This window comes from Ambystoma mexicanum, chromosome 8, assembly GCF_040938575.1.
Source record: "Ambystoma mexicanum isolate Mex_15411 chromosome 8, UKY_AmexF1_1, whole genome shotgun sequence".
Lineage (NCBI taxonomy): Eukaryota > Metazoa > Chordata > Amphibia > Caudata > Ambystomatidae > Ambystoma > Ambystoma mexicanum.
The window spans coordinates 334,158,787-334,178,099 of record NC_090929.1 but is presented as its reverse complement, the minus strand read 5'-3'; the positions used below and the strand labels follow the sequence as shown (position 1 = coordinate 334,178,099).

Below are 19,313 nucleotides of genomic sequence, written 5' to 3'. Positions count from 1 at the left end.
AATAATTATTGGAGCCTTACTGGAACATTCCGACTCATCACAGTTTAGAAGAAGTAATACAAGGAAGTGAGAAAGAGTGTTGAAACTTTAGTTTGAATTCAACAAGAGGAAAAGGAAATTACAAAAGACAGGAAAGACTGTTGTCCGAGTAAAGAGAAAGGTGTTGAAAGATCCTATGAGAGAACAAGAATAAATGAAAGAACAGAAGAGCAAGAGAGAATGAAGAGAAACCAAGCCGAGAACCATATGGAGAACTGAGAGAGGCTGGTAGATGAACTGTATATATTGATTAGTGTGGTGGCAAAAGATATCTACGAGTGCCACATTGAACTAAACTTGAGGAAAACCCATACACAGGAGAAGGAACTCATTGCCTGTCCTTTGGTTATTAATATAGTGGTAGGGCCAGAATAAAGCGGCTTTGGGAAGCAGACTGACTCTGATTATGGACTTTCACTTGACGAGCACCTTAGTTCGTTTTTCAGGTAGGGAACACACATAGTTTAGGGAAAGATAGGAGTTTGCATCTTTATGTTAAATGAAAATATCTCAAAATGGAAAGTCAGAGTCTGTGTCCTTCTTCTGACTTGCCAGAGTGGGAACGAATTGCTCTAGGTATCAACCTCTCAGAGGTCCACAAAATGTATTTTCTAGGGTGTACTGCCCAGTCTTTGAGAAACGACCAATATGCACCCAGGTAATCGCTATATATATATATTCACTGAAAAAAACTTTGTTAAGGGGGACGTTATAGTTAAGTTGCACTAATAAAAACCTATGAAATTCAATAAAAAACATTGTTAAAGGGATGTTATGGTTACAAGTAAAACCGAAAAACCCAAGAAATTCGCAAGTTATGGTAAGTCAACAGTGATGTCCTCAATGCCATTTGTGATGCCATCTTTGATGTCCTGGGTGTTAGTCTTAGCAGTACACGGTAGTGGCGCGAGTTATGGTTGCTTACCTTACCATAACTCGTGAATTTCTGGGGTTTTTCGGTTTTACTTGTAATCATAACGTCCCTTCAACAAAATTTTTTCATTGAATTTCATAGGTTTTTATTAGTGCAACTTAACCATAATGTCCCCTTGACAAAGTTTTTTTAACTGATAGATATATATATATTCACTACAAAAAAACTTTGTTGAGGGGACGTTATGGTTAAGTTGGCCTACGAAAAACCTGTCCACTTCACCAAAAAAAAAAAAGTTCACCCTCCCCATTATGGTTCAAATTAAAACTGAAAAACCCCTGAAATTCGCCAGTTATGGCAGACTGAGCCCCATACTTGCCATCACCACTGTGCACTGCTAACAGTCACACCCAGAACATGAAAGATGTATCTCAAATGTAACTGATGACATCACTGACCACATCACATGTTTAGCCCCTTTGTTTTCGTTCCCTGCTCTATATATATATATATGTGTACATTCAGTAAAAAAAACTTTGTTAACGGGATGTTATACTTCACCAAATATGAAACCAAAAAACACTATATAGCTGCAGTCAGACAGTAGTGTAACTAATATTTCATGGTTGGTGCAAATGTTTTTGAAGCATAACCTTATCAAACGATATGTTTTTCTAATTGTTACTCCCTACATTCTTTCTGCTCTTTCCCTGCACCTCAAGGTTAAAAAACAACTGACCCTTATGGCTGTCGACAAATATGCGGCCATACTGAGCTCGTATTTCAAACAGAAAATGAAGTGGCCTTCACTGCGAATGCAAATACATTCTCATTTTGCAACAACATATCAGCGGCTATTCATGAGAACCGCTACTCCTGTACATGCGCAGAACTGCTGTGTACACGAAATAGAGCAGGTGGCTGCCTCAGATTCCCGCTTGTCTGACCGCAGTAATGTTGTTTATGTATTGTACAATGGACGCAGTAAGTTCATTTCGTACAATGAGTAGCAAGCTTCACTGTACCGTACGACAGTGCTAACAAGAATACTTCAATGTTTCACTTTCTACTACCAAGTCTCATTAACGCTCACCCTTCGAAACAGTGTTCCATAAGTGTAACAAGTGCATTGGTGTCTTCTTCGTTTAGGTATGTTAGCGGCGATGTTCAACAGAAAACAAAGTAAACATGGCGGACGTATCAAAATATTAAGACGCACTTCATGCTGTGCCACAACCAATCGGTGAAAGCGCAACATGGTTGCGGCCAGCACGCCACGGAATAGCCAATTGCAATCTTCTCCACGGAGCGAACAGGGAAGTGTGACCGCGGAGCGGACATAGATATCACTAATTTGTAGAGACATACTTTTTGATCGTTTTTAAAGAACTACTGGATGAATTGTCAAAAAATTTACAAAAGCACGCTTTCGCAACCAAGCCCCTGCCACTGCCGCACATTTGGTTGAAATCCGTCCAGCGGTTTGGCCTGTAGCCGTGAGCAAAGTTTTCCCCCATTCAGTCTATGGGAAAAACAGAAGTTTTGGGACCCCCACTATAACATTTGCCCCCCCGTATCAAACCTCAACAAACTTTACAAAATAATTCAGAGTGGCCCATATACTCTTTTTGCAAAGTTTGGTGAGGATTCGTTGAGGGGGAGCGAAGTTATAAGCTGCCCAAAAAGTGCTCTTCCTATGGAAACAGCAACTTAACCATAACTACATGGCCACTAATGTGGCCGTGTAATATATGGGATACATTACTCACCGTAATCGTATTTCTGATGCTTGTATCTGCTTAGATTCACATGCTGTGCGTAGGCCGACATCGGTGTCTAGTCAAATGGTCGACAGACAAAGGGTCGACAGTCAAAAGGTCGACACAATTTGGTCGACAGGTCAAATGATCAAATTTTTTTTTTAGTTATATATATTTTTTTAGGTTTTCGTTTAGGGAAGAAAAAGTGGTTTTAAGCAAAAAAAAAAAGAGGATTGGGGGGACCCCGCCCCCCCCAAAAAAAAAATGTGAAACATTTTTTAAAAAAAATCGATCATTTGACCTGTCGACCTTTTGGTGTCGACCATTTGTCCTGTCGACCATTTAGATTCGATCATTTGACCTACAACCGCCGACATCTAGTGGAAGCTGCGGAGTATTACAGTTTGTTTTCCGAAACTCGAAAATGGGCGTCGACACATGGCGTGCCAGTAATACTATCCCTAGTGTGACGTCCACTGTACCCATGATCCCTCACGCGTCTAGAACCCCCAGATTGTATTTTTTCTGACATGAGGTAGCATGAGGAGTAGCGTGAGTACAGATAATCCAAGCAGATAGATAGATAGATAAGACTACAAGCATCCATGCGCCTTCTCTCAGAGGGGAGGAAGGGTGGGTCGCATGCGATTCTAAGTCGATACAAGCATCAGAAATACGATTACGGTGAGTAATGTATCCCTTCGCTTGTGGAATCTGCTTAGATCACATGCTGTGCATAGATTAGCGAGCAGTGTTAGAAGAAGGAGGTGGGATGTGAGAAGTTTCATGAGCAAATAAATGTCTTAGAACCGCTTGTCCCACTTGAGTATCTGTCTTGGAATGGGTGTCAATGCAGTAGTGCTGAGTAAAAGTGTGAATAGAGCTCCAAGTAGCTGCTTTGCAAATGGTGTTGAGGGGTACATTTGCAATGAAAGCCAGAGTGGCCCCAATGCCTCTTGTAGAGTGGGCCCTTGGCGTGAAAGGCAAATTTTTTTCAGAAAGGGAGTAACACAGCTGGATACAGTTAACAATCCACTTAGAGATGGCACCTTTAGAGACGCGATCTCCCTCTTTGCCTGTAGCTACGGAGACAAATATTTGGTCTGTTTTCCTTAGCGGTCTAGTTTTGTTTACATAGTATAGGACTGCCCTACGCACATCTAGGGTGTGTAGTTTCACCTCAGCCGAGCTTTGTGGGTCTTGGAAGAAAGCCGGAAGCTCGATGGACTGGTTCACGTGGAATTTAGAAATAAACTTAGGTGAGAACCTAGGGTGTGTACGTAAAACCAGTTTATCTTTATGAACCGTAAAGAAAGGATCCTGAACTGACAGAGCGTGAATTTCACTGACCCTCCTTATAGAAGTAATTGCTACTAAGAAGGCCGTCTTATAAGTCAGGTGTTTGAGACTGCTTTTATGCATGGGCTCGAATTGGGGGGCCCATGAGTTTGGATAGCACCACGTTAAGGTCCCATCCTGGTGGTGGGTTTGAAATTGGAGGGTGAAGTCTCTTTACTCCTTCCATGAAGGCTTTAACCACTGGTACTTTCCACCACGACACCTTGTTATGGGAGGTGGTGTATGCTGACAGAGCTGCCAGGTGTACCTTTAGTGAGTTAAAAACCAACCCTGCGTCCAGCAGGTGGAGCATGTATGTGGCAATTGTGGAAGAAGTGCAATCAACTGGGTTGATTTGCTTATTCTGGCACCAGATAACAAATCTTTTCCATTTGTCAAAGTAGCAGTGCCTCGTGTTTGGCTTCCTAGATTCTCTTAGGATGTCCATACATCTATGTGGTAAATTGAGATGTCCAAACTCTATGGCCTCAGGAGCCATACTGCCAGGTTCATTGAGTTGGGTTGAGGATGCACTTTCTGGCCTTGGTGCTGGGACAGTAGGTTGTACTAGCCTGGGAGTTTGATGGGTTCGCACACCGCTAGTCTGCGTAAGTGTGGGAACCACGGTTGTCTCGCCCACATGGGAGTAACTAGGACGAGCGTCATCGATTCTCTGTTCATCTTGTTAACCACCTTCCTGATGAGAGTTGGTGGAAAAGCGTACGCAAATATCCCTGAGCAGTTCATGCACAGGGCGTTCCCCTGGGAGTCTGGTTGGGGGAACCTGGATGCGAATCCTGGGCACTGTCTGTTTTCGCTTGTGGCTATAGGTCTATAGTGGGGAAACCCCACTGAGAGAAGATATCTTCTACGATTTCTCTGTGTAGACACCATTCGTGTTCCTCTGGGAGGGGATCTCTGCTCAAAGCGTCCGCCAGAGAATTGAGATCCCCTGGAACATGTTGAGATGACAGGAAGATGTTCCGTCTGAGTGCCCATATCCAAATTTTCTGGGCAAGCTTGGACAGATTGGGTGAACGAGTCCCTCCTTGCTTGTTCAGGTAAAACATGGCTGTAGTGCTGTCCGTCAGGATCTGCACTGACAGGTTCAACAGGTAGGGCTTGAACGCTTGAAGCGCTTTGAATACTGCCAGAAGCTCTAGCAGGTTGATATGATTCTTGGCCACTGAGTGAGACCAGAGACCCTGAGCTGTGTGGTGGAGATGGTGTGCTCCCCACCCTGACAGGCATGCGTCCGTTGTGACTACCACCTGTATCTCGGGATCATAAAAGGGTTTCCCCTTGGACAGATTTTCTCTTGTCCACCAGTGAAGGCTTTGTACAAGTGTTGGTGAAACGACCACTAGATCGTCCCACTGACCACTTGCCTGAGACCACTGTTTCGCCAACCATTCTTGCATGGGACGCATGCGCAGGCGCGCGTGGGGGACCAGTTAAAAACATGACGCCATCATGCCCAGCAAACGCGTTGCTTTGCATACCGTTATCTTGCGACCGGCTTGATATTGCGGAATTTGCAGCAGTATATTCCGAATTCTTTCCTCTGATGGAAAGGCCAACCCCTCTTGTGTGTTTAGGACAGCTCCCAGGAACTGTTTGGAGGTGCTTGGCACCAGACTTGACTTTTTATCGTTTATGGAGAAGCCTAATTCGAAGAGGAGGTCAATTGTTCTTTGAATGTTTGTTCTGCAAATTACTGGGGTCTCCCCCGTGATGAGCCAGTCGTCCAGATAAGGGTACACTGGGATTGCCTCCCTGCGCCGCCGCCACCGCCAGTACCTTGGTGAATACCCTTGGAGCCGAGGCTATCCCGAAGGGCAGTACCTTGAACTGGTAGTGCTGACTGTCCACCTTGAAGCGCAAGTATCTTCTGTGCGCTGGGAACATGGAAATATGAAAATAGGCATCTTTCATGTCCAATTTTGCCATGTAATCCCCTTTTTTTAGGAGGGGGATTACCTCTTGGAGAGTAGTCATGCGAAATTTTTGAGGCTTGACATACTTGTTTGCAGGCCGTAAGTCCAATACTGGGCGCATTGTCAAATCTTTTTTTGGCACAAGGAAGTAAATTGAATAAATACCCTTGTTTACCTGGTGTCCCGGGACAAATTCTATCGCGTCCTTTGCTAGAAGATTGGCGATCTCTTTGAGGAGTATCTTCTGGTGGTCTAATGAATGTACTCTTTGTCGTGGAGGGTGGTTTCGGGGACGCTCTAACATTTCTATGCAGTATCCTGCGGACACTGTGGACAGCACCCATCTGTCTGATGTGATCCCTTCCCAAGCTTGGGTGAAGTTGGAAATGCGTCCCCCTACTGGGGATGCGTGAGAAGGGACCCTGAACGGAATGTCACTGTTTTGGGGGAGGCGTGCCGCCGCCTCTACTGGGGCTGCTTTTACCCTTACCACGTCCTCTTTTGTTACCCCTGCCATCACCCTGGGTAGACTGCTGGTTGTTGTTGTCCCATGGTGTACCCTGCCCCTGGGAATAGTTGGAGCCTCTCTGTGAATTTTGGCCGCGTGGGCGACGAGAATTGCCATTCCCTCTTTGATTCGGGGATTTGTTGGTTAATTGGCCCAGGGATTTGAGAGTCTCGTACTCATCCTTGGCATTTTTTAGTGCGTCCTCTACCGCCTTGCCAAACAGTAGATCGGGCTCCACCGGTTTGTCTATTAACGATGTTTGGGTCTCGGGTTTGAACCCAGATTGCCGTAACCAAGCATGTCTTTTGATAACAGTGCTTTCTGCTATCAGTCTGCCGGCGTTATCCGCGGCGTCAAAGGTTGCTTTAAGGATGCAACCGGACACGGCTCTTCCCTCCGACGCCAACTGGCCTTTTAAAGGTTCCAGGGCGGAGTCAATGAGTGCCGCGACCTCTTCCCACTGGTGGCAGTTGTAACTCGGCAGTAGGGTGGTGGAGTTGGCAATCCTTGCCTGGTAGGCGGAAGTGGAGGCTACTTTCCTACCCAAACCATAGATCTTTTTGCTCTCCTTGTTGGGAGGAGCATCAGACGATGATAGGGGCGTTCCTGCCCTCTTTCGGGTGTTTGTCACCACCAGGGAGTCCGGCTTCAGTTGCCCCCTTATGTACAGCGGGTCTGACTGGGCTGCCCTGAACAGTTTTTCGATCCTGGGGTTTACTGCCCTGGTGAGGTTGGGATTTAGAAGGGAAGGGTCTATTCGCCTCTGTATAGATTTGAGAATAGGGATGGCCTGGGCAACAGGTCTCCTTTCAACCACTAGCTCCTCGGCAAAATCCCTCTCTTCCTGTGCTCCCTGGGTAACTATGCGGAAGTGTTCCGCCGCTCTGGACAACACCTCGTTCAGGAGAGGTTGGTTGTCGACCGGGGAGTCGGTAACCAGAGGTTCTTTGCCTACTGGGGAGTCTACCCTGTAGGTTTCTGGGTCATCCTCGTCCTCCTCTTGGTCCTCGAAGTAAGGTGGACAGATAAGTACACACACAGCTGAAAGTAAAGAGAAACAAAGAGTAGGCAAGTGTAGCAAGGGAATAAGGTACAACAGAATGGATTCCCTCTTGGGGTGTATGCAGATATAGGAAAAGAGTATTCCACGGACCTTAGGAAAAACTCTAGCCTTCTGCACAGTTTGCTATAACAGAGGCCCACACTGTTTGCTCATGGCTTGGAACAGCAGCTATGGGTGTCTGTAACGCAGAAACGAGACAAGGGAAGGGGCAGAGGTTGCCTGACGGAAACCAACAGACAAGCTCTGTACAAAGGGGTCTACAAACAGAACAAGAGAAGTCACTAACTTACAAATCCAGAAAAAGGAAGTCGATAAGCAAACTAGCAGAAGGAAATGAAGGGAAAGCAGTAGAGGGTTGAAAACAAGGAAGAAAGCAAGGGAGCAGCAGTCAGGAAACAGAGGGCCTGCAGAGGACTGTAGGGTGCAAGGTAGAGAGCTCAGATGAGCAGGACAGCAAAGAGCAAGCCCAAATGAGCAGGGCTGAAAGGAAGGAAGCCCAGAGGGAAAGGGCTTAGGGTTGCGGAGTGAAGCAGGCTGCACGGCAAGGAGCGCAGAAGGACCGGGCAGCAAGGAGTAAGCCCAGAAGAGCAGGGCCGCTGACTGTAGAAGGCAGCAGAGGACTGTAGAAGGCTGCTAGACTGGAAGCCCAGCGGACGAAGACTGTAGGTTGAAGGCAGCAGAGCGTGATCGGCTGCAAGGCAGGAGCCTGGAAGGCAAGGGGGGAAGGTAGCAGCGGAGCGTGATCGGCTGCAAGGCAGGAGCCTGAAGGCAAGGGCGGAAGGTAGCAGCGGAGCGTGATCCGCTGCAAGGCAGGAGCCTGGAAGGCAAGGGCGGAAGGTAGCAGCGGAGCGTGATCGGCTGCAAGGCAGGAGCCTGGAAGGCAAGGGCGGAAGGTAGCAGCGGAGCGTGATCGGCTGCAAGGCAGGAGCCAGGAAGGCAAGGGCGGAAGGTAGCAGCTGAGCGTGATCGGCTGCAAGGCAGGAACCAGGAAGGCAAGGGCGGAAGGTAGCAGCGGAGCGTGATAGGCTGCACGGCAGGAACCTGGAAGGCAAGGGCGGAAGGTAGCAGCTGAGCGTGGTCGGCTGCAAGGCTGGAGCCTGGAAGGCAAGGGCGGAAGGTAGCAGCGGAGCGTGATCGGCTGCAAGGCAGGAGCCTGGAAGGCAAGGGCGGAAGGTAGCAGCGGAGCGTGATCGGCTGCAAGGCAGGAGCCAGGAAGGCAAGGGCGGAAGGTAGCAGCTGAGCGTGATCGGCTACAAGGCAGGAACCAGGAAGGCAAGGGCGGAAGGTAGCAGGGGAGCGTGATCGGCTGCAAGGCAGGAACCTGGAAGGCAAGGGCGGAAGGTAGCAGCGGAGCGTGATCGGCTGCAAGGCAGGAGCCTGGAAGGCAAGGGCGGAAGGTAGCAGTGGAGCGTGATCAGCTGCAAGGCAGGAGCCCGGAAGGGCCAAGGCGGAGGCTGAAAAGCAGCAGAGCGTGATCAGCTGCAATGCAGAGAGCCCGGCAGGGTACTGGATCCAAAGCAGGAGTAAGGAGGAACCGCATACAAAGATCCGTAGCTCGAAGCAAAAAGGTGCTAGAAGGACTCTTAATGGAAGAGACTGAGCCCCTGCAGGCAGCAGCTTTTATACCGCCCTGCCCAGCACAGAGGCAGGCTAATTGGTCGCACCTGGATCAGCACACCTGCATACAAACTGCCTCCTCCCTCTCTGTTCCTGAGCTGGTGGAAGCAGAGCTGATCCCTAGGGCTTCTGGGGATTGTAGTTCTGATGATGACAAATAGGAATAGCCAGGAATAGATAGTTATAGCCAAGTGCATTGTGGTAAGTGTAGTTTGTTGGGAAAAATAGAAAAGCACCAAAGTCTCGCAAATGGGAAATATGGTCCAAGAAGTGAATAGTGGTTGATCCAAGAGTTTTCCACAGATAAATGAATAACAATTAGTCCATATTGATCGCCAATGTATGCGCCCATGGCGCCGGTATGACAGTAATACTCCCCAGCTTCCACTACATGTCGGCCTATGCACAGCATGTGATCTAAGCAGATTTCACAAGCCTCAGAAATATATATACTCACTAACAAAAACATTGTTAAAGGGACGTTATGGTTAAGTTGCACTAGCAAAAACCTATGAAATTCGATGTAAAAACGGTGTTACAGGGATGTTATGGTAACAGGTAAAACCAAAAAACCCACGAAATTCGACAGTTATGGTAAGCTAAGAAACCATAACTCGTGCCACCAGTGTGCACTGCAAGGTTTAAAACCCATGACATCAAGGATGGCATCACAAATATCATTCATGACATCACTCACGACATCACATGTGTGGCTCCCTCTGTTTTGGTCACTACCCTACGTAGGGCAGGTGCGTTTCTTCACTAACAGTCATGAACAAACAATTGAAAAAGTTCTATATTTGTGTACGGCAACCTTCTCATTTGTTCTTACACACCTTTCTTAACGGTTCACTCACATTATATGATACATATAGGGGAAGAGGAAAGAGTAAAACACAGCACTGGTTTCTGTGCATGAAGATAATCAGTTATGTTATGAACAGTTTCTGGTAATACTGCTGCTTTTTAGCTTACTTTAAGTCCCTTGCATATGGTCATGTTTGTATGCATTATGCTGTCTTTATGGTTTCTTTGCAGTAGGGTAAATATGTAGTTATAAAGACAATGGTAGCTACTTTTTACATGTTTCACAGTACCCGACACTCTAAAACGAATGCATTAATATTGTCATTATATAACATGGAAAGCTTTTGAAGGTTACACTTCCATGAGCCATGGTGCAGACAATGGCTACGTTTGCACATGAGTTCCTTCATATACACTGAAAAATTGTGTAATACTATGGTGTGTATGCCAATGCATTCCTCCATGACATAATTCTCTCATGATAGTTCTTCCAATATTCTTTTATAGTTTTCTGCCACCATTACAATAACAATCCCTTGAGGAGGCTTCCTACGAAAAGTAAATGCACATGTAATATCATGAATAAGATTTGTGATGCCATCTTTGATGTCATGGGTGTTAGTCCTTGGAGTGCGCACTGGTGGCACGAGTTATGGTTGCTTAGCTTACCATAACTGTTGGATTTCGTGAGTTTTTCGGTTTTACCAGTAACCATAACGTCCCTGTAACAACGTTTTTTCCATCGTATTTCTTAGGTTTTTGCTAATGCAACATAACTTAACCGACTTAAAGTTTTTTCATTGAATTTCATAGGTTTTCATTAGTGCAGCTTAACCATAACGTCCCTTTAACAAAGTTTTTTCAGTGAATTTCATGGGTTTTTACCAGTGCATGCTATTTTTCTACAACTTACTAATATCATACTTACCCAATATAGCAATATTTATGTCCAATTTACAAAGTGTCACCTTAAAACTCTGCCATTTCCCACCTTCTAGAATCATTTTTAACACTTCTATACACTTTTTTGCAACTATTTCAACTAGTTTTGCATCCGTAGACTTCATTGCGGACCTTACGGACAGTGCCACATGACCTTATGCTGGAGCGCAGCATGATGATGTGTCCGAGAACCCTTCCGCACTTCACGTTAAGATCCGTGCTCGCGGACAGTTCGGAACTGCATTTTCTACTGATCTAGTAACTTTCAACTTCAAAATTTCCCTTGCACAGCTCCAACACCTATTCCTACTCAGTATCCATTTACAAACTAGTACACAGTACATAATTTTAGCAAAACTGCTATTTATCTTAAAATGGCATCAGCTAATGCCATCCCCTCCTCCCCCAAGAGCCACCACCACTTCTGTAACCAAGGAGCATGAGAAACACTGTCCCATACCCTAGAAATAACACACGCGCAACATTTTCCCCTGTCCACCTGCCCCTCCATATTATTGTTTGGTGCCTCTTCCCTCATCACACTCCCCACCTTTCGTTCTAAGCTCTCTGGGCAACAAAAAAATGTTTTTTTTTAAAATACATCCAAAAACAACAAAAGAAATGTTCCTTTAGGAACCACCTTCCACAGTTAAAAAATAGAACTAAATAAAACTTATAGACTCCATCTACTTTATATTTCTCAGTAAAGTACGTAGACTCAATAAGATTTTCCACCATTTCCATTTGCATTTTGTGTTATGCTAATGGGAATATTGTGGCGTTCATCCCCCGTTCCAGAGACTGGAACTGTGGGTACTAACCCGGCAGCCCAAGTGTATCAGCCCAAGTGAAGCGAGGGTGGATAACGAGGTCTCCGGACCATTATCCCCTCCATTCCAACCGCTGTAATGGGGGATGAAGGGCATTAGCACCCTAGGTTCCCAAAACAGGAACCCGGGTGCTAAAAAAAGGATTTTTCTTCCTACACTGGGACACCATGGAAAGGGAAGGCGGGGTTCCATACAGGGCCCCTCTTCGCTTTCCATGGCAGCCTGCAGAAGGCGAAAAGAGAACCGTATGACCATATTACCACAAGCACATTTTTCTTCCCTTTCAAACCTAACCCAATTTCGAATAACTTTACCACAAAGCCAGTCCCAGGTGGACATGGCCACTTTAACCCCATGTGTTGTCCCTCGTGGACATGGCCAATAGCCAGATTGCCCGGATAATGACCTTATTCCATGACCCGGACAATCTGGCCACTGCCCATGGCCACAGGCAACATCTCAGTCACCAAAGGTATATGATATGATATTTTATTTGTATTGCGCTCGTACACAGGTGTTTCAGAGCGTGACTAGGAAAGGGAGGGGAACATTGGAGAACAACCAAAACGATCTTACTAGGCCCAATGACATTGAGAACGCGCAAGTGCATGGGAAAGGGAAAAGAGGGAAAAGTGCATGGAAGGGGGAGAGTGGAAAGTGCAGAGCAGAGGAGAGCAGATAAATAATAAATAAAAAAGAAAAAGAAAATGGAGCCAATAAACAGTGGTAGTGCAGCCAAGCAAGTGGCAAGTGCTGTCTTTAAGGCAGCAGACTGAGTAAGTCTGATAAGTTCAGAAAAAGAAGAAAATGGGGGTGGGGGCTGCATGAGTACAGATACAGTCACCAGTGCAAGGGGTGGCCAAGAGGCAGTACAGGAGGGTGGCAAGGTGAGCAGGTACCTGGGCCCAGTGGACAGAGGGTGGCCAGGTGCACAGTGCCAAGAGAGAGCAGATCAGCAGGGGAGAAGGGGAGCGAAGGCAGAAGCAAAGAGGAAGGTCTTGAGGTGCTTCCGGAACCGGAGATGGTTCTCCTCAAGTTTTAGAGTGGCAGGGAGGCTGTTCCAGAGGGAAGCCCCAGCCGAAAATAGAGATCTACCGCAGCTCGTTTCTTTGAAAAACGATTGACCCGGAGGGAGTTAGAGGAGCGAAGAGCTCGAGAGGGGAGGTATTTGTGGAGGGATAGCTGAAGGTATTTTGGACCCAGGCCCCAGAAAGCCTTGTTGACAATGCAGAGGGTTTTGAATTTAATCCTTGCATCCACTGGGAGCCAATGGATAGACTTCAGAGCTGGAGAGATACGATCCAGGGCTTGAGGCCAAGGACAAGTCTTGCAGTCCTGTTCTGGATAAGTTGCAGAGGTCGGAGAGTAGAGGCAGGTAGATTTGGAAAGAGGTTGTTACAATAGTCCAATTTAGAGAGAACCAGAGCTTGGGAGACAGTGAACTTCTGAGGGAAGGAAAGGAAAGGCAGAGTACCTCTGAGGAGGTGCAGTATGAAGTTTGACTTTTTAGAGACCTCAGAGATATGAGTGGAGAAGGAAAGTGTGAAATCAAAGATGACCCTGAGGTTCTTAGCCTCGCAGGTAGGGGTGGGAGGAGGGCCAAGGGAGGCCGGCCAGAGAGTAAGGGAAAAGGATGGAGATGGTGTGCCGATGAGGAGGATCTCAGTCTTGCTGGCATTCAGACAAAGATCATTGGCGGCACACCAATCTTGAATGGCAGTTAGGCAGTCAGAGATGAGAGAGGGAGAGGAGGTGGCCGAGGGCAGCCGGAAAATGAGTTGAGTGTCATCAGCGTAGCACTGGAAATTTGAGCAGGAAATGGCAATGCAGTGGGCGACAGTTGCCAGGTATTGGTTGAAGAGCCAGGGTGAGAGGTTAGACCCCTGGGGAACCCGACAGGTAGAGAGGAAGATAGATGATAGGAAGGACCCCAGTTGGACCTGGGAGGGTCGATCAGAGAGGAAAGAGGTCAGCCAGGCCAGAGCCTGATCAGTGATACCCAGGTTATCACGGAGACGGTTGAGCAGGATGGTGTGGTTGACCATGTCGAAGGCAGAAGAGAGATCAAGAAGGATGAAAACAGAGGGAATGTTAGAGTCCAAGTTGGAGAGCAGATCTTCACAGAAGTTCAAGAGAGCAGTTTCCGTGCTTCTGGCCGCTCTGAAGCCAGACTGGTGGTCATAGAGACAACCAACGGAATATGAATGAAAGTCGAGCTGAGAGATCGCCAGCTTTTCAAGAAGTTTGCCCAGAAAGGGGGTAATGGAAATTGGGCGATAGTTAGACGGACAGGAAGTATCAGCTGTCGGTTTCTTGAGAAGAGGATGCACAAGGGAGTGCTTCAGAGGAGAGGGGAAGGATCCTGAGGCAAAGGGGTGGTTGCAAAAATCGGCCAGGGCCAGAGCGAGGGTGTCAATGTGGTCCTTGATGGTTTTAGAGGAGTAGGGGTGAACCTGTTTTTAGACGGCTTTCTTAGATCGGACGTGTCTAGTAACCTTGTCAGGGGAGAAAATAGGAAAGGAAGAGAAGGACGGTGGGGGGGTAGTTAATGGGGGGGTCTTCAAGCACAGACAGAGGGAATAGGGGGGGCAGGGTGTAACGCTCACCTGATTCCCACGGAGGCGCAGGTCTGGCTTCGAGTGCTGATGCTTCTTCAATGGTGAAGCGCAGGACTCTGAAGATGGACAGGAAGGGCCCTCTACTCTGGCTTCTCCGGCTCGCAGGAATATTCCCCTGTGCGTGAAAAGGGAGTATTACCTACTGACTGAGTTATGCTCAAGCCTCCCACTTTCTTCCAACCCTCCACGATACCCTTCCACGATTCCCCGTGAAGTCTCACCTTAGGGTCTGAAAGGACGAGCTCTCCATCCTGCTTCTGACGCAGGGGCGCGTTGAACCCAGTTACTTCACTGGATTGAGGTTGGATGGGAGTTCAGGTAAGCTTGATTATACTGGTAAGGCGCTGTAAAAGTTCTGTTGCCAGTTCAAAAGTTCAAGCTTTAAATAATAATGTTCATTGTCTTTTTTCAGGTGATGAATGAAGATTCCTTTGGAGACTTCTTGCAACAAAGCGCTGATGTTGATGTCTTTTCCCCATAGGGGCCGGGGGTTCGGAATGCCAGAAATATGGCGCCGACCCGAAGTGAAACGTGCAGTTCCAGTAAAGATCTGGTAAGTCAGGTGAGCGCTCAGGTGATGTTTTTGCATTCGCTCATCTAATGTCTTTGTCTTTTTTCCGCATAGGGGCCGGGGTCCTGCTTGGAAGCAGCAAGACCCGAAATGAAATGGGAATGACCCAACAGGTAAGTCTTAGAAGGAAACTGGGCTTTTCCTATTCCCTTCCTTCTCTCACCTCTTATTCTCGTCTTTCTCTCTAGGCTCTGGGAAGTGGCTGTGTAGCCGGATGATCGCTGCTGAAGATGGAGGAACCCAGGAAAGGTGAGTGAAATGCAGCGCTGCAGCGATCGTAACGAAATGCTCTTAAAAATGATGTCTTCCCTTTCAGGATCGTCGGTGATGTCTCCGTGGTGCAGATTGGCTGGTAGGTCTCTTGTCTCCCTTTGCAGGTGACCCAGGATGCTGACAGGCGTGGCTGAAGTCCAGATGCAGGAGCTGACACGGTGAGCGTCCAGCTGCGAGGAGCAGAACAACGCGAAGCGTGAGTTGCTGATCGGGTGTGGTTTAAATAGCTTTGGAAGAAGTTCCAAGTGTGTATCCTTCCTCCGATCAGGTATGTATCCTTCCCCGACCACACCCGGGTGGAAAGTAGTCCCACAGGTAAAGTAGTTCCTATTCAGGCCTCAAGAGGGCCTGGATGTGGCAGCATGGTCTGCATCAGGTAAGTGCACATTAAAACACTTGAACACATGTCTAGCTTTATGAGCCTGGCCCCTAATGCGCCAGGACAGAGGTCCAACATGAGCCTGGCGCCTAATGCGCCAGGACTGCGTCCAAAGGGCCCCAGCTTGGGCCCGCTGGCACTCCCCTGGGGGAAATGATGCCTGCCTCTGGGGTTGCTGGGTCGGACCTGGCTCCTTGGAGGTAGGCATCATGACACACGGGAGGAGAGGGTGGACAGGATGTCCTGGATTTTTGAGATAAAGTGCGAGGCAAGGGCATTGCAGAGAGCCTGGGAGGCAAGAGGAGGGGTGGAGACTGCTGCAAGGTTGGCAAGCTCCTTGCAGATCTTAAAGAGTTCTGCAGAGTTGTCAGATGCCGCAGAGACACAGGCTTGAATGTGGGCTCTCTTCTTAGTGCGGACAGAGTCGGTATTGCCTTTGGAGCAGACGACAGGCCAGTTTGTCAGAGGATGAGCAGGAAGCCCTCCATTTCCTCTCAGCCGCCCTACACTTACGTTTGAGTGTAGCTAGGTCAGAGTCATACCAGGAAATGCACTTGGCTTTGGACTTCAAGCGGATCCTCATGACAGGGGCAAGAGCATCAAGAGTGTCAGAGATAGAAGAGTAGAGAAGGGACAGGGCTGTGTCGGGATGTGAGTCAGCCAAAGGAGGAGGAGGAGGAGGAGGAGGAGGAGAGAAGGTGGCAGCGAAAGCCTCAGCAGACACACGCTTCATAGGTCGGATATCCGAGAAAGTAAGTGGCAGTGTTGGGGTGGGGTTGGCTTGGGGGGAAGAGAGTGCGAGATGGCATGAGAAGGCAGTGGTCACTACAGGAGAGAGGAGTAGTCAGAGGGATAGAGAGGGGGAGGCCAGGGGAGATCAAGACATCAATTGTGTGACCTGCAGGGTGTGTCGGGACGGAGCGGAGGATAGAGAGGGAGAGGGAATCACAGAGGTTGCGAAAGAGCAGTGATGAGGGACACGGAGAATCGAGGTAGATGTTGAGGTCACCAAGGAGGAGGAGTTGAGTGGTTGAGGCCAGGAGGGAGGAGCAAAGGTCAGCCCACTGAGAGACAAATTAATTGATATTACCGGGTGCCGGTAGAGAGTAGCAACAGTAAGAGTGGCTTGGAGAGATTGAGAGCCTGCAGACAAGGCTTTCAAAAGAGGAGTAAAGCGGAGTGGGAATGATAGTGGCAGGAATCCATCCAGGAAAGATCAGGGCTACGCCCCCTCCAGGTCGAGATGATCTGGGTGCAGAGAGGATCTTGTAGCCATCAGGGAGTAGAGTGTCAAAGCTTGTGACAGAGCTGGCCGTGAACCATGTCTCTGTAAGACCAAGGACATCAAGGTCCAGTTCTTCAAGGAGATGTCAGAGGAGTGTTTGACAGCAGAGCGAGAGATGAGAGTGGAAAGATGAAGAAGGTTGCCGGTCTTAAAGATCTTCCGGGGAGGGGTACAAAACAGAGGTACGCCCTGCGGCGTTGTGGAGGTAGCCTGAAGAGTGGCAGAGGAGGAGGAAGAAGTGGTCAAGGTAGCCAAGGAGTGAGAGGAGGGAACAGCTTGAGATGAGAGGAAGTTGATGAGGCGAGGGAAACGCCTATCGAAGAGGAGGAGATTGGCCTGAGGACCTTGGACCATGACAGTGCCATTTAGGTAGACATTAAGGATGACTCTGGAGGAGTCGTAAGAAGCCATGAGGACATCCCAGCGAGTGCTACCATTAATGGGAGAGGAGGAGAGAGACAGGACAAAGCACAGAGATCATATGGGGAGTCCATAGATCTGGCGAAGAAACAATAAAGAGGATGTCAGTGAGGGTCTGTCTGGAAGAGGCGCTGGTATAGGTATCAGCGATAGGGAGACCAGGGTTGGAGGCCAAGATAACCTTTTTAAATTTCTTTTTTCCAGACTTAGTGAGAAGGTAAGGATAGTTGATAGAGAAGCAGTTGGAATAGATGGGAGAAACAGAAAGTGCCATGAGTGATAAAGGGAGGATGCAGAGGTAGGAGTATGCAAGTAAAGCAGTAATGAGCAGTCACTGGGCTAGCAGGTTACAATCCCAAAGTTAGAATGCACAAATACACTTAAGTTTGACTTTCACCTAAATGCACAAATACAGCTAAGTTTGATTTACACGTTAAATGGGAGACCAGTAATGAAGGAATTCAGGGTAGCGGTCAGATGGGAGCGGTGAGCATATATAGTTTCAAATGTGTACATAACAGTGAGAGTTCAGAGTACCCTCTGAGAAGGAACTACAGGTAAATCCAGGAGGGAACTAACCCAAAAAGAATATGGTGAGTCATGGCAGTCCGATAGTCCAGGGGTAGCAGCTTCAGTGAGGGTGTGGCTATTGCAGAGATCTCTTGCAGCCTGAGAAAGCAGACAGGGAAGCTAACAGGAGCCTTAGAAGTAGGCCTTTGAGAAGGGTTCCGGCTGAAGCCTGCCGGTTACGTGATGGTGGTTTTCTGTGACCAGCTGGCCAATAGGAAGCACAATGAAGGCACTGCAAATGGCCATACGTCTCACACGATGCTGTCGGCCATCTTCAAAGGCACCAAAGGATTGCAGCAAAATGCCCACAAACAATATCTGAATGCAGCTAAAACCATGCTACTGCATCATATTAAAGCTAATTAGCGGATTCCGTGCTGATTATACTGATGGCAGAAACATTTAGCATCTTTTGGAAAAAAATGACTGACTTTTTTTGTTGTTGGGATTTTTGTTTTTTTTTTCTTTCAAATTTAAAATGAAAGCAGCTGTTTCAGTTGCAGATTCATGGAGAACAAAGTCACAAGTACCTTTGTGAGCAGATGGGCGCCGGATGAAGCACCTCTAGAGTGAGGCTGCAGGCAAGGATATAAACGCTGGACCACGCACTGCAAAGATGGAAAGAGGAATAGATATCACTATTTTTTTGTGCCTACATTATGACACTTGTCAAAAAATAAAACACGGGCACATTTGCAAAACCATGCTTTCAGGTCCTTGCCAATGCTCCTAACACAAGTTTGCTGGAAATCCACCCATGTTTTATTTTTTCAAAAGTGTCAAATGTATGCACATACAATAGTCATACAACCTAGCCCCCACTTGACAAAATCCATTCAGCCTTTATAATAACATTTATATCTAGATCTATAATCTTTTTGAAAAACTATGTGTAGATTCGTCAAATGGCACCTCATTTATAAGCCTTTACATTATTTTGGGACCCCACTCTACTTTTGCCCCCTCTTGACAGAATCCCACCAAACTTTGCAAACTCATTCGGAATCAGGTCGAGAATGTAATTTCATGCTGTTTCATTAAGTGGCACCAAAGTTATAATCCATCCAAGAACTGCTTTTCACCAACCCTGTAATGCAGAGGTGTCCGTGAACTACACAGGACTGTTCGCAAACATCTGGACCGATCCCTGACTTTTTCAGCGAAAAACACCAGTTTTTTTTGCTTCTTGTTAGTTTGTTTGTTTATTTATTTGGTAATGCGCAACAGTTACAAGAATACTTTAGACTTAGTTACAGCATACAGGTCATAGCATAAATCATTAAAAAAACATTTTCAATTCAAACAATTTAGGTAAGGGATACACAATACTAGGTCAGTACTTGATGGGGACAATAGCGTGTACCCAAATAATCATGCAGCTATGTACAAAGTTAAGAATCACAGGTGGATAAGTATTTTTAAGTGCCATTAGATCACAGCCAGTTTAACAGTTTACGTCTAAAGATAGGGTATGGCTGTTCC

General features: G+C 47.2%; 1 protein-coding gene across 8 annotated transcripts in view; it reads right to left on the bottom strand.

The window, feature by feature from the left end:
* TRAF2 (TNF receptor associated factor 2) overlaps positions 1 to 19,313 on the bottom strand; it is a 1,562,837-nt gene that overhangs the window by 424,853 nt on the left and 1,118,671 nt on the right. For 5 of the 8 annotated variants that reach the window (XM_069609765.1, XM_069609762.1, XM_069609763.1 and 2 more), the window contains one exon: positions 18,362 to 18,439. The exons of the other annotated variants lie outside the window; for them this stretch is intronic. In XM_069609765.1, the coding sequence (XP_069465866.1) occupies positions 18,362 to 18,439 (78 nt within the window). The remainder of the gene's footprint in view (positions 1 to 18,361; positions 18,440 to 19,313) is intronic. 8 annotated transcript variants of the gene reach the window in all.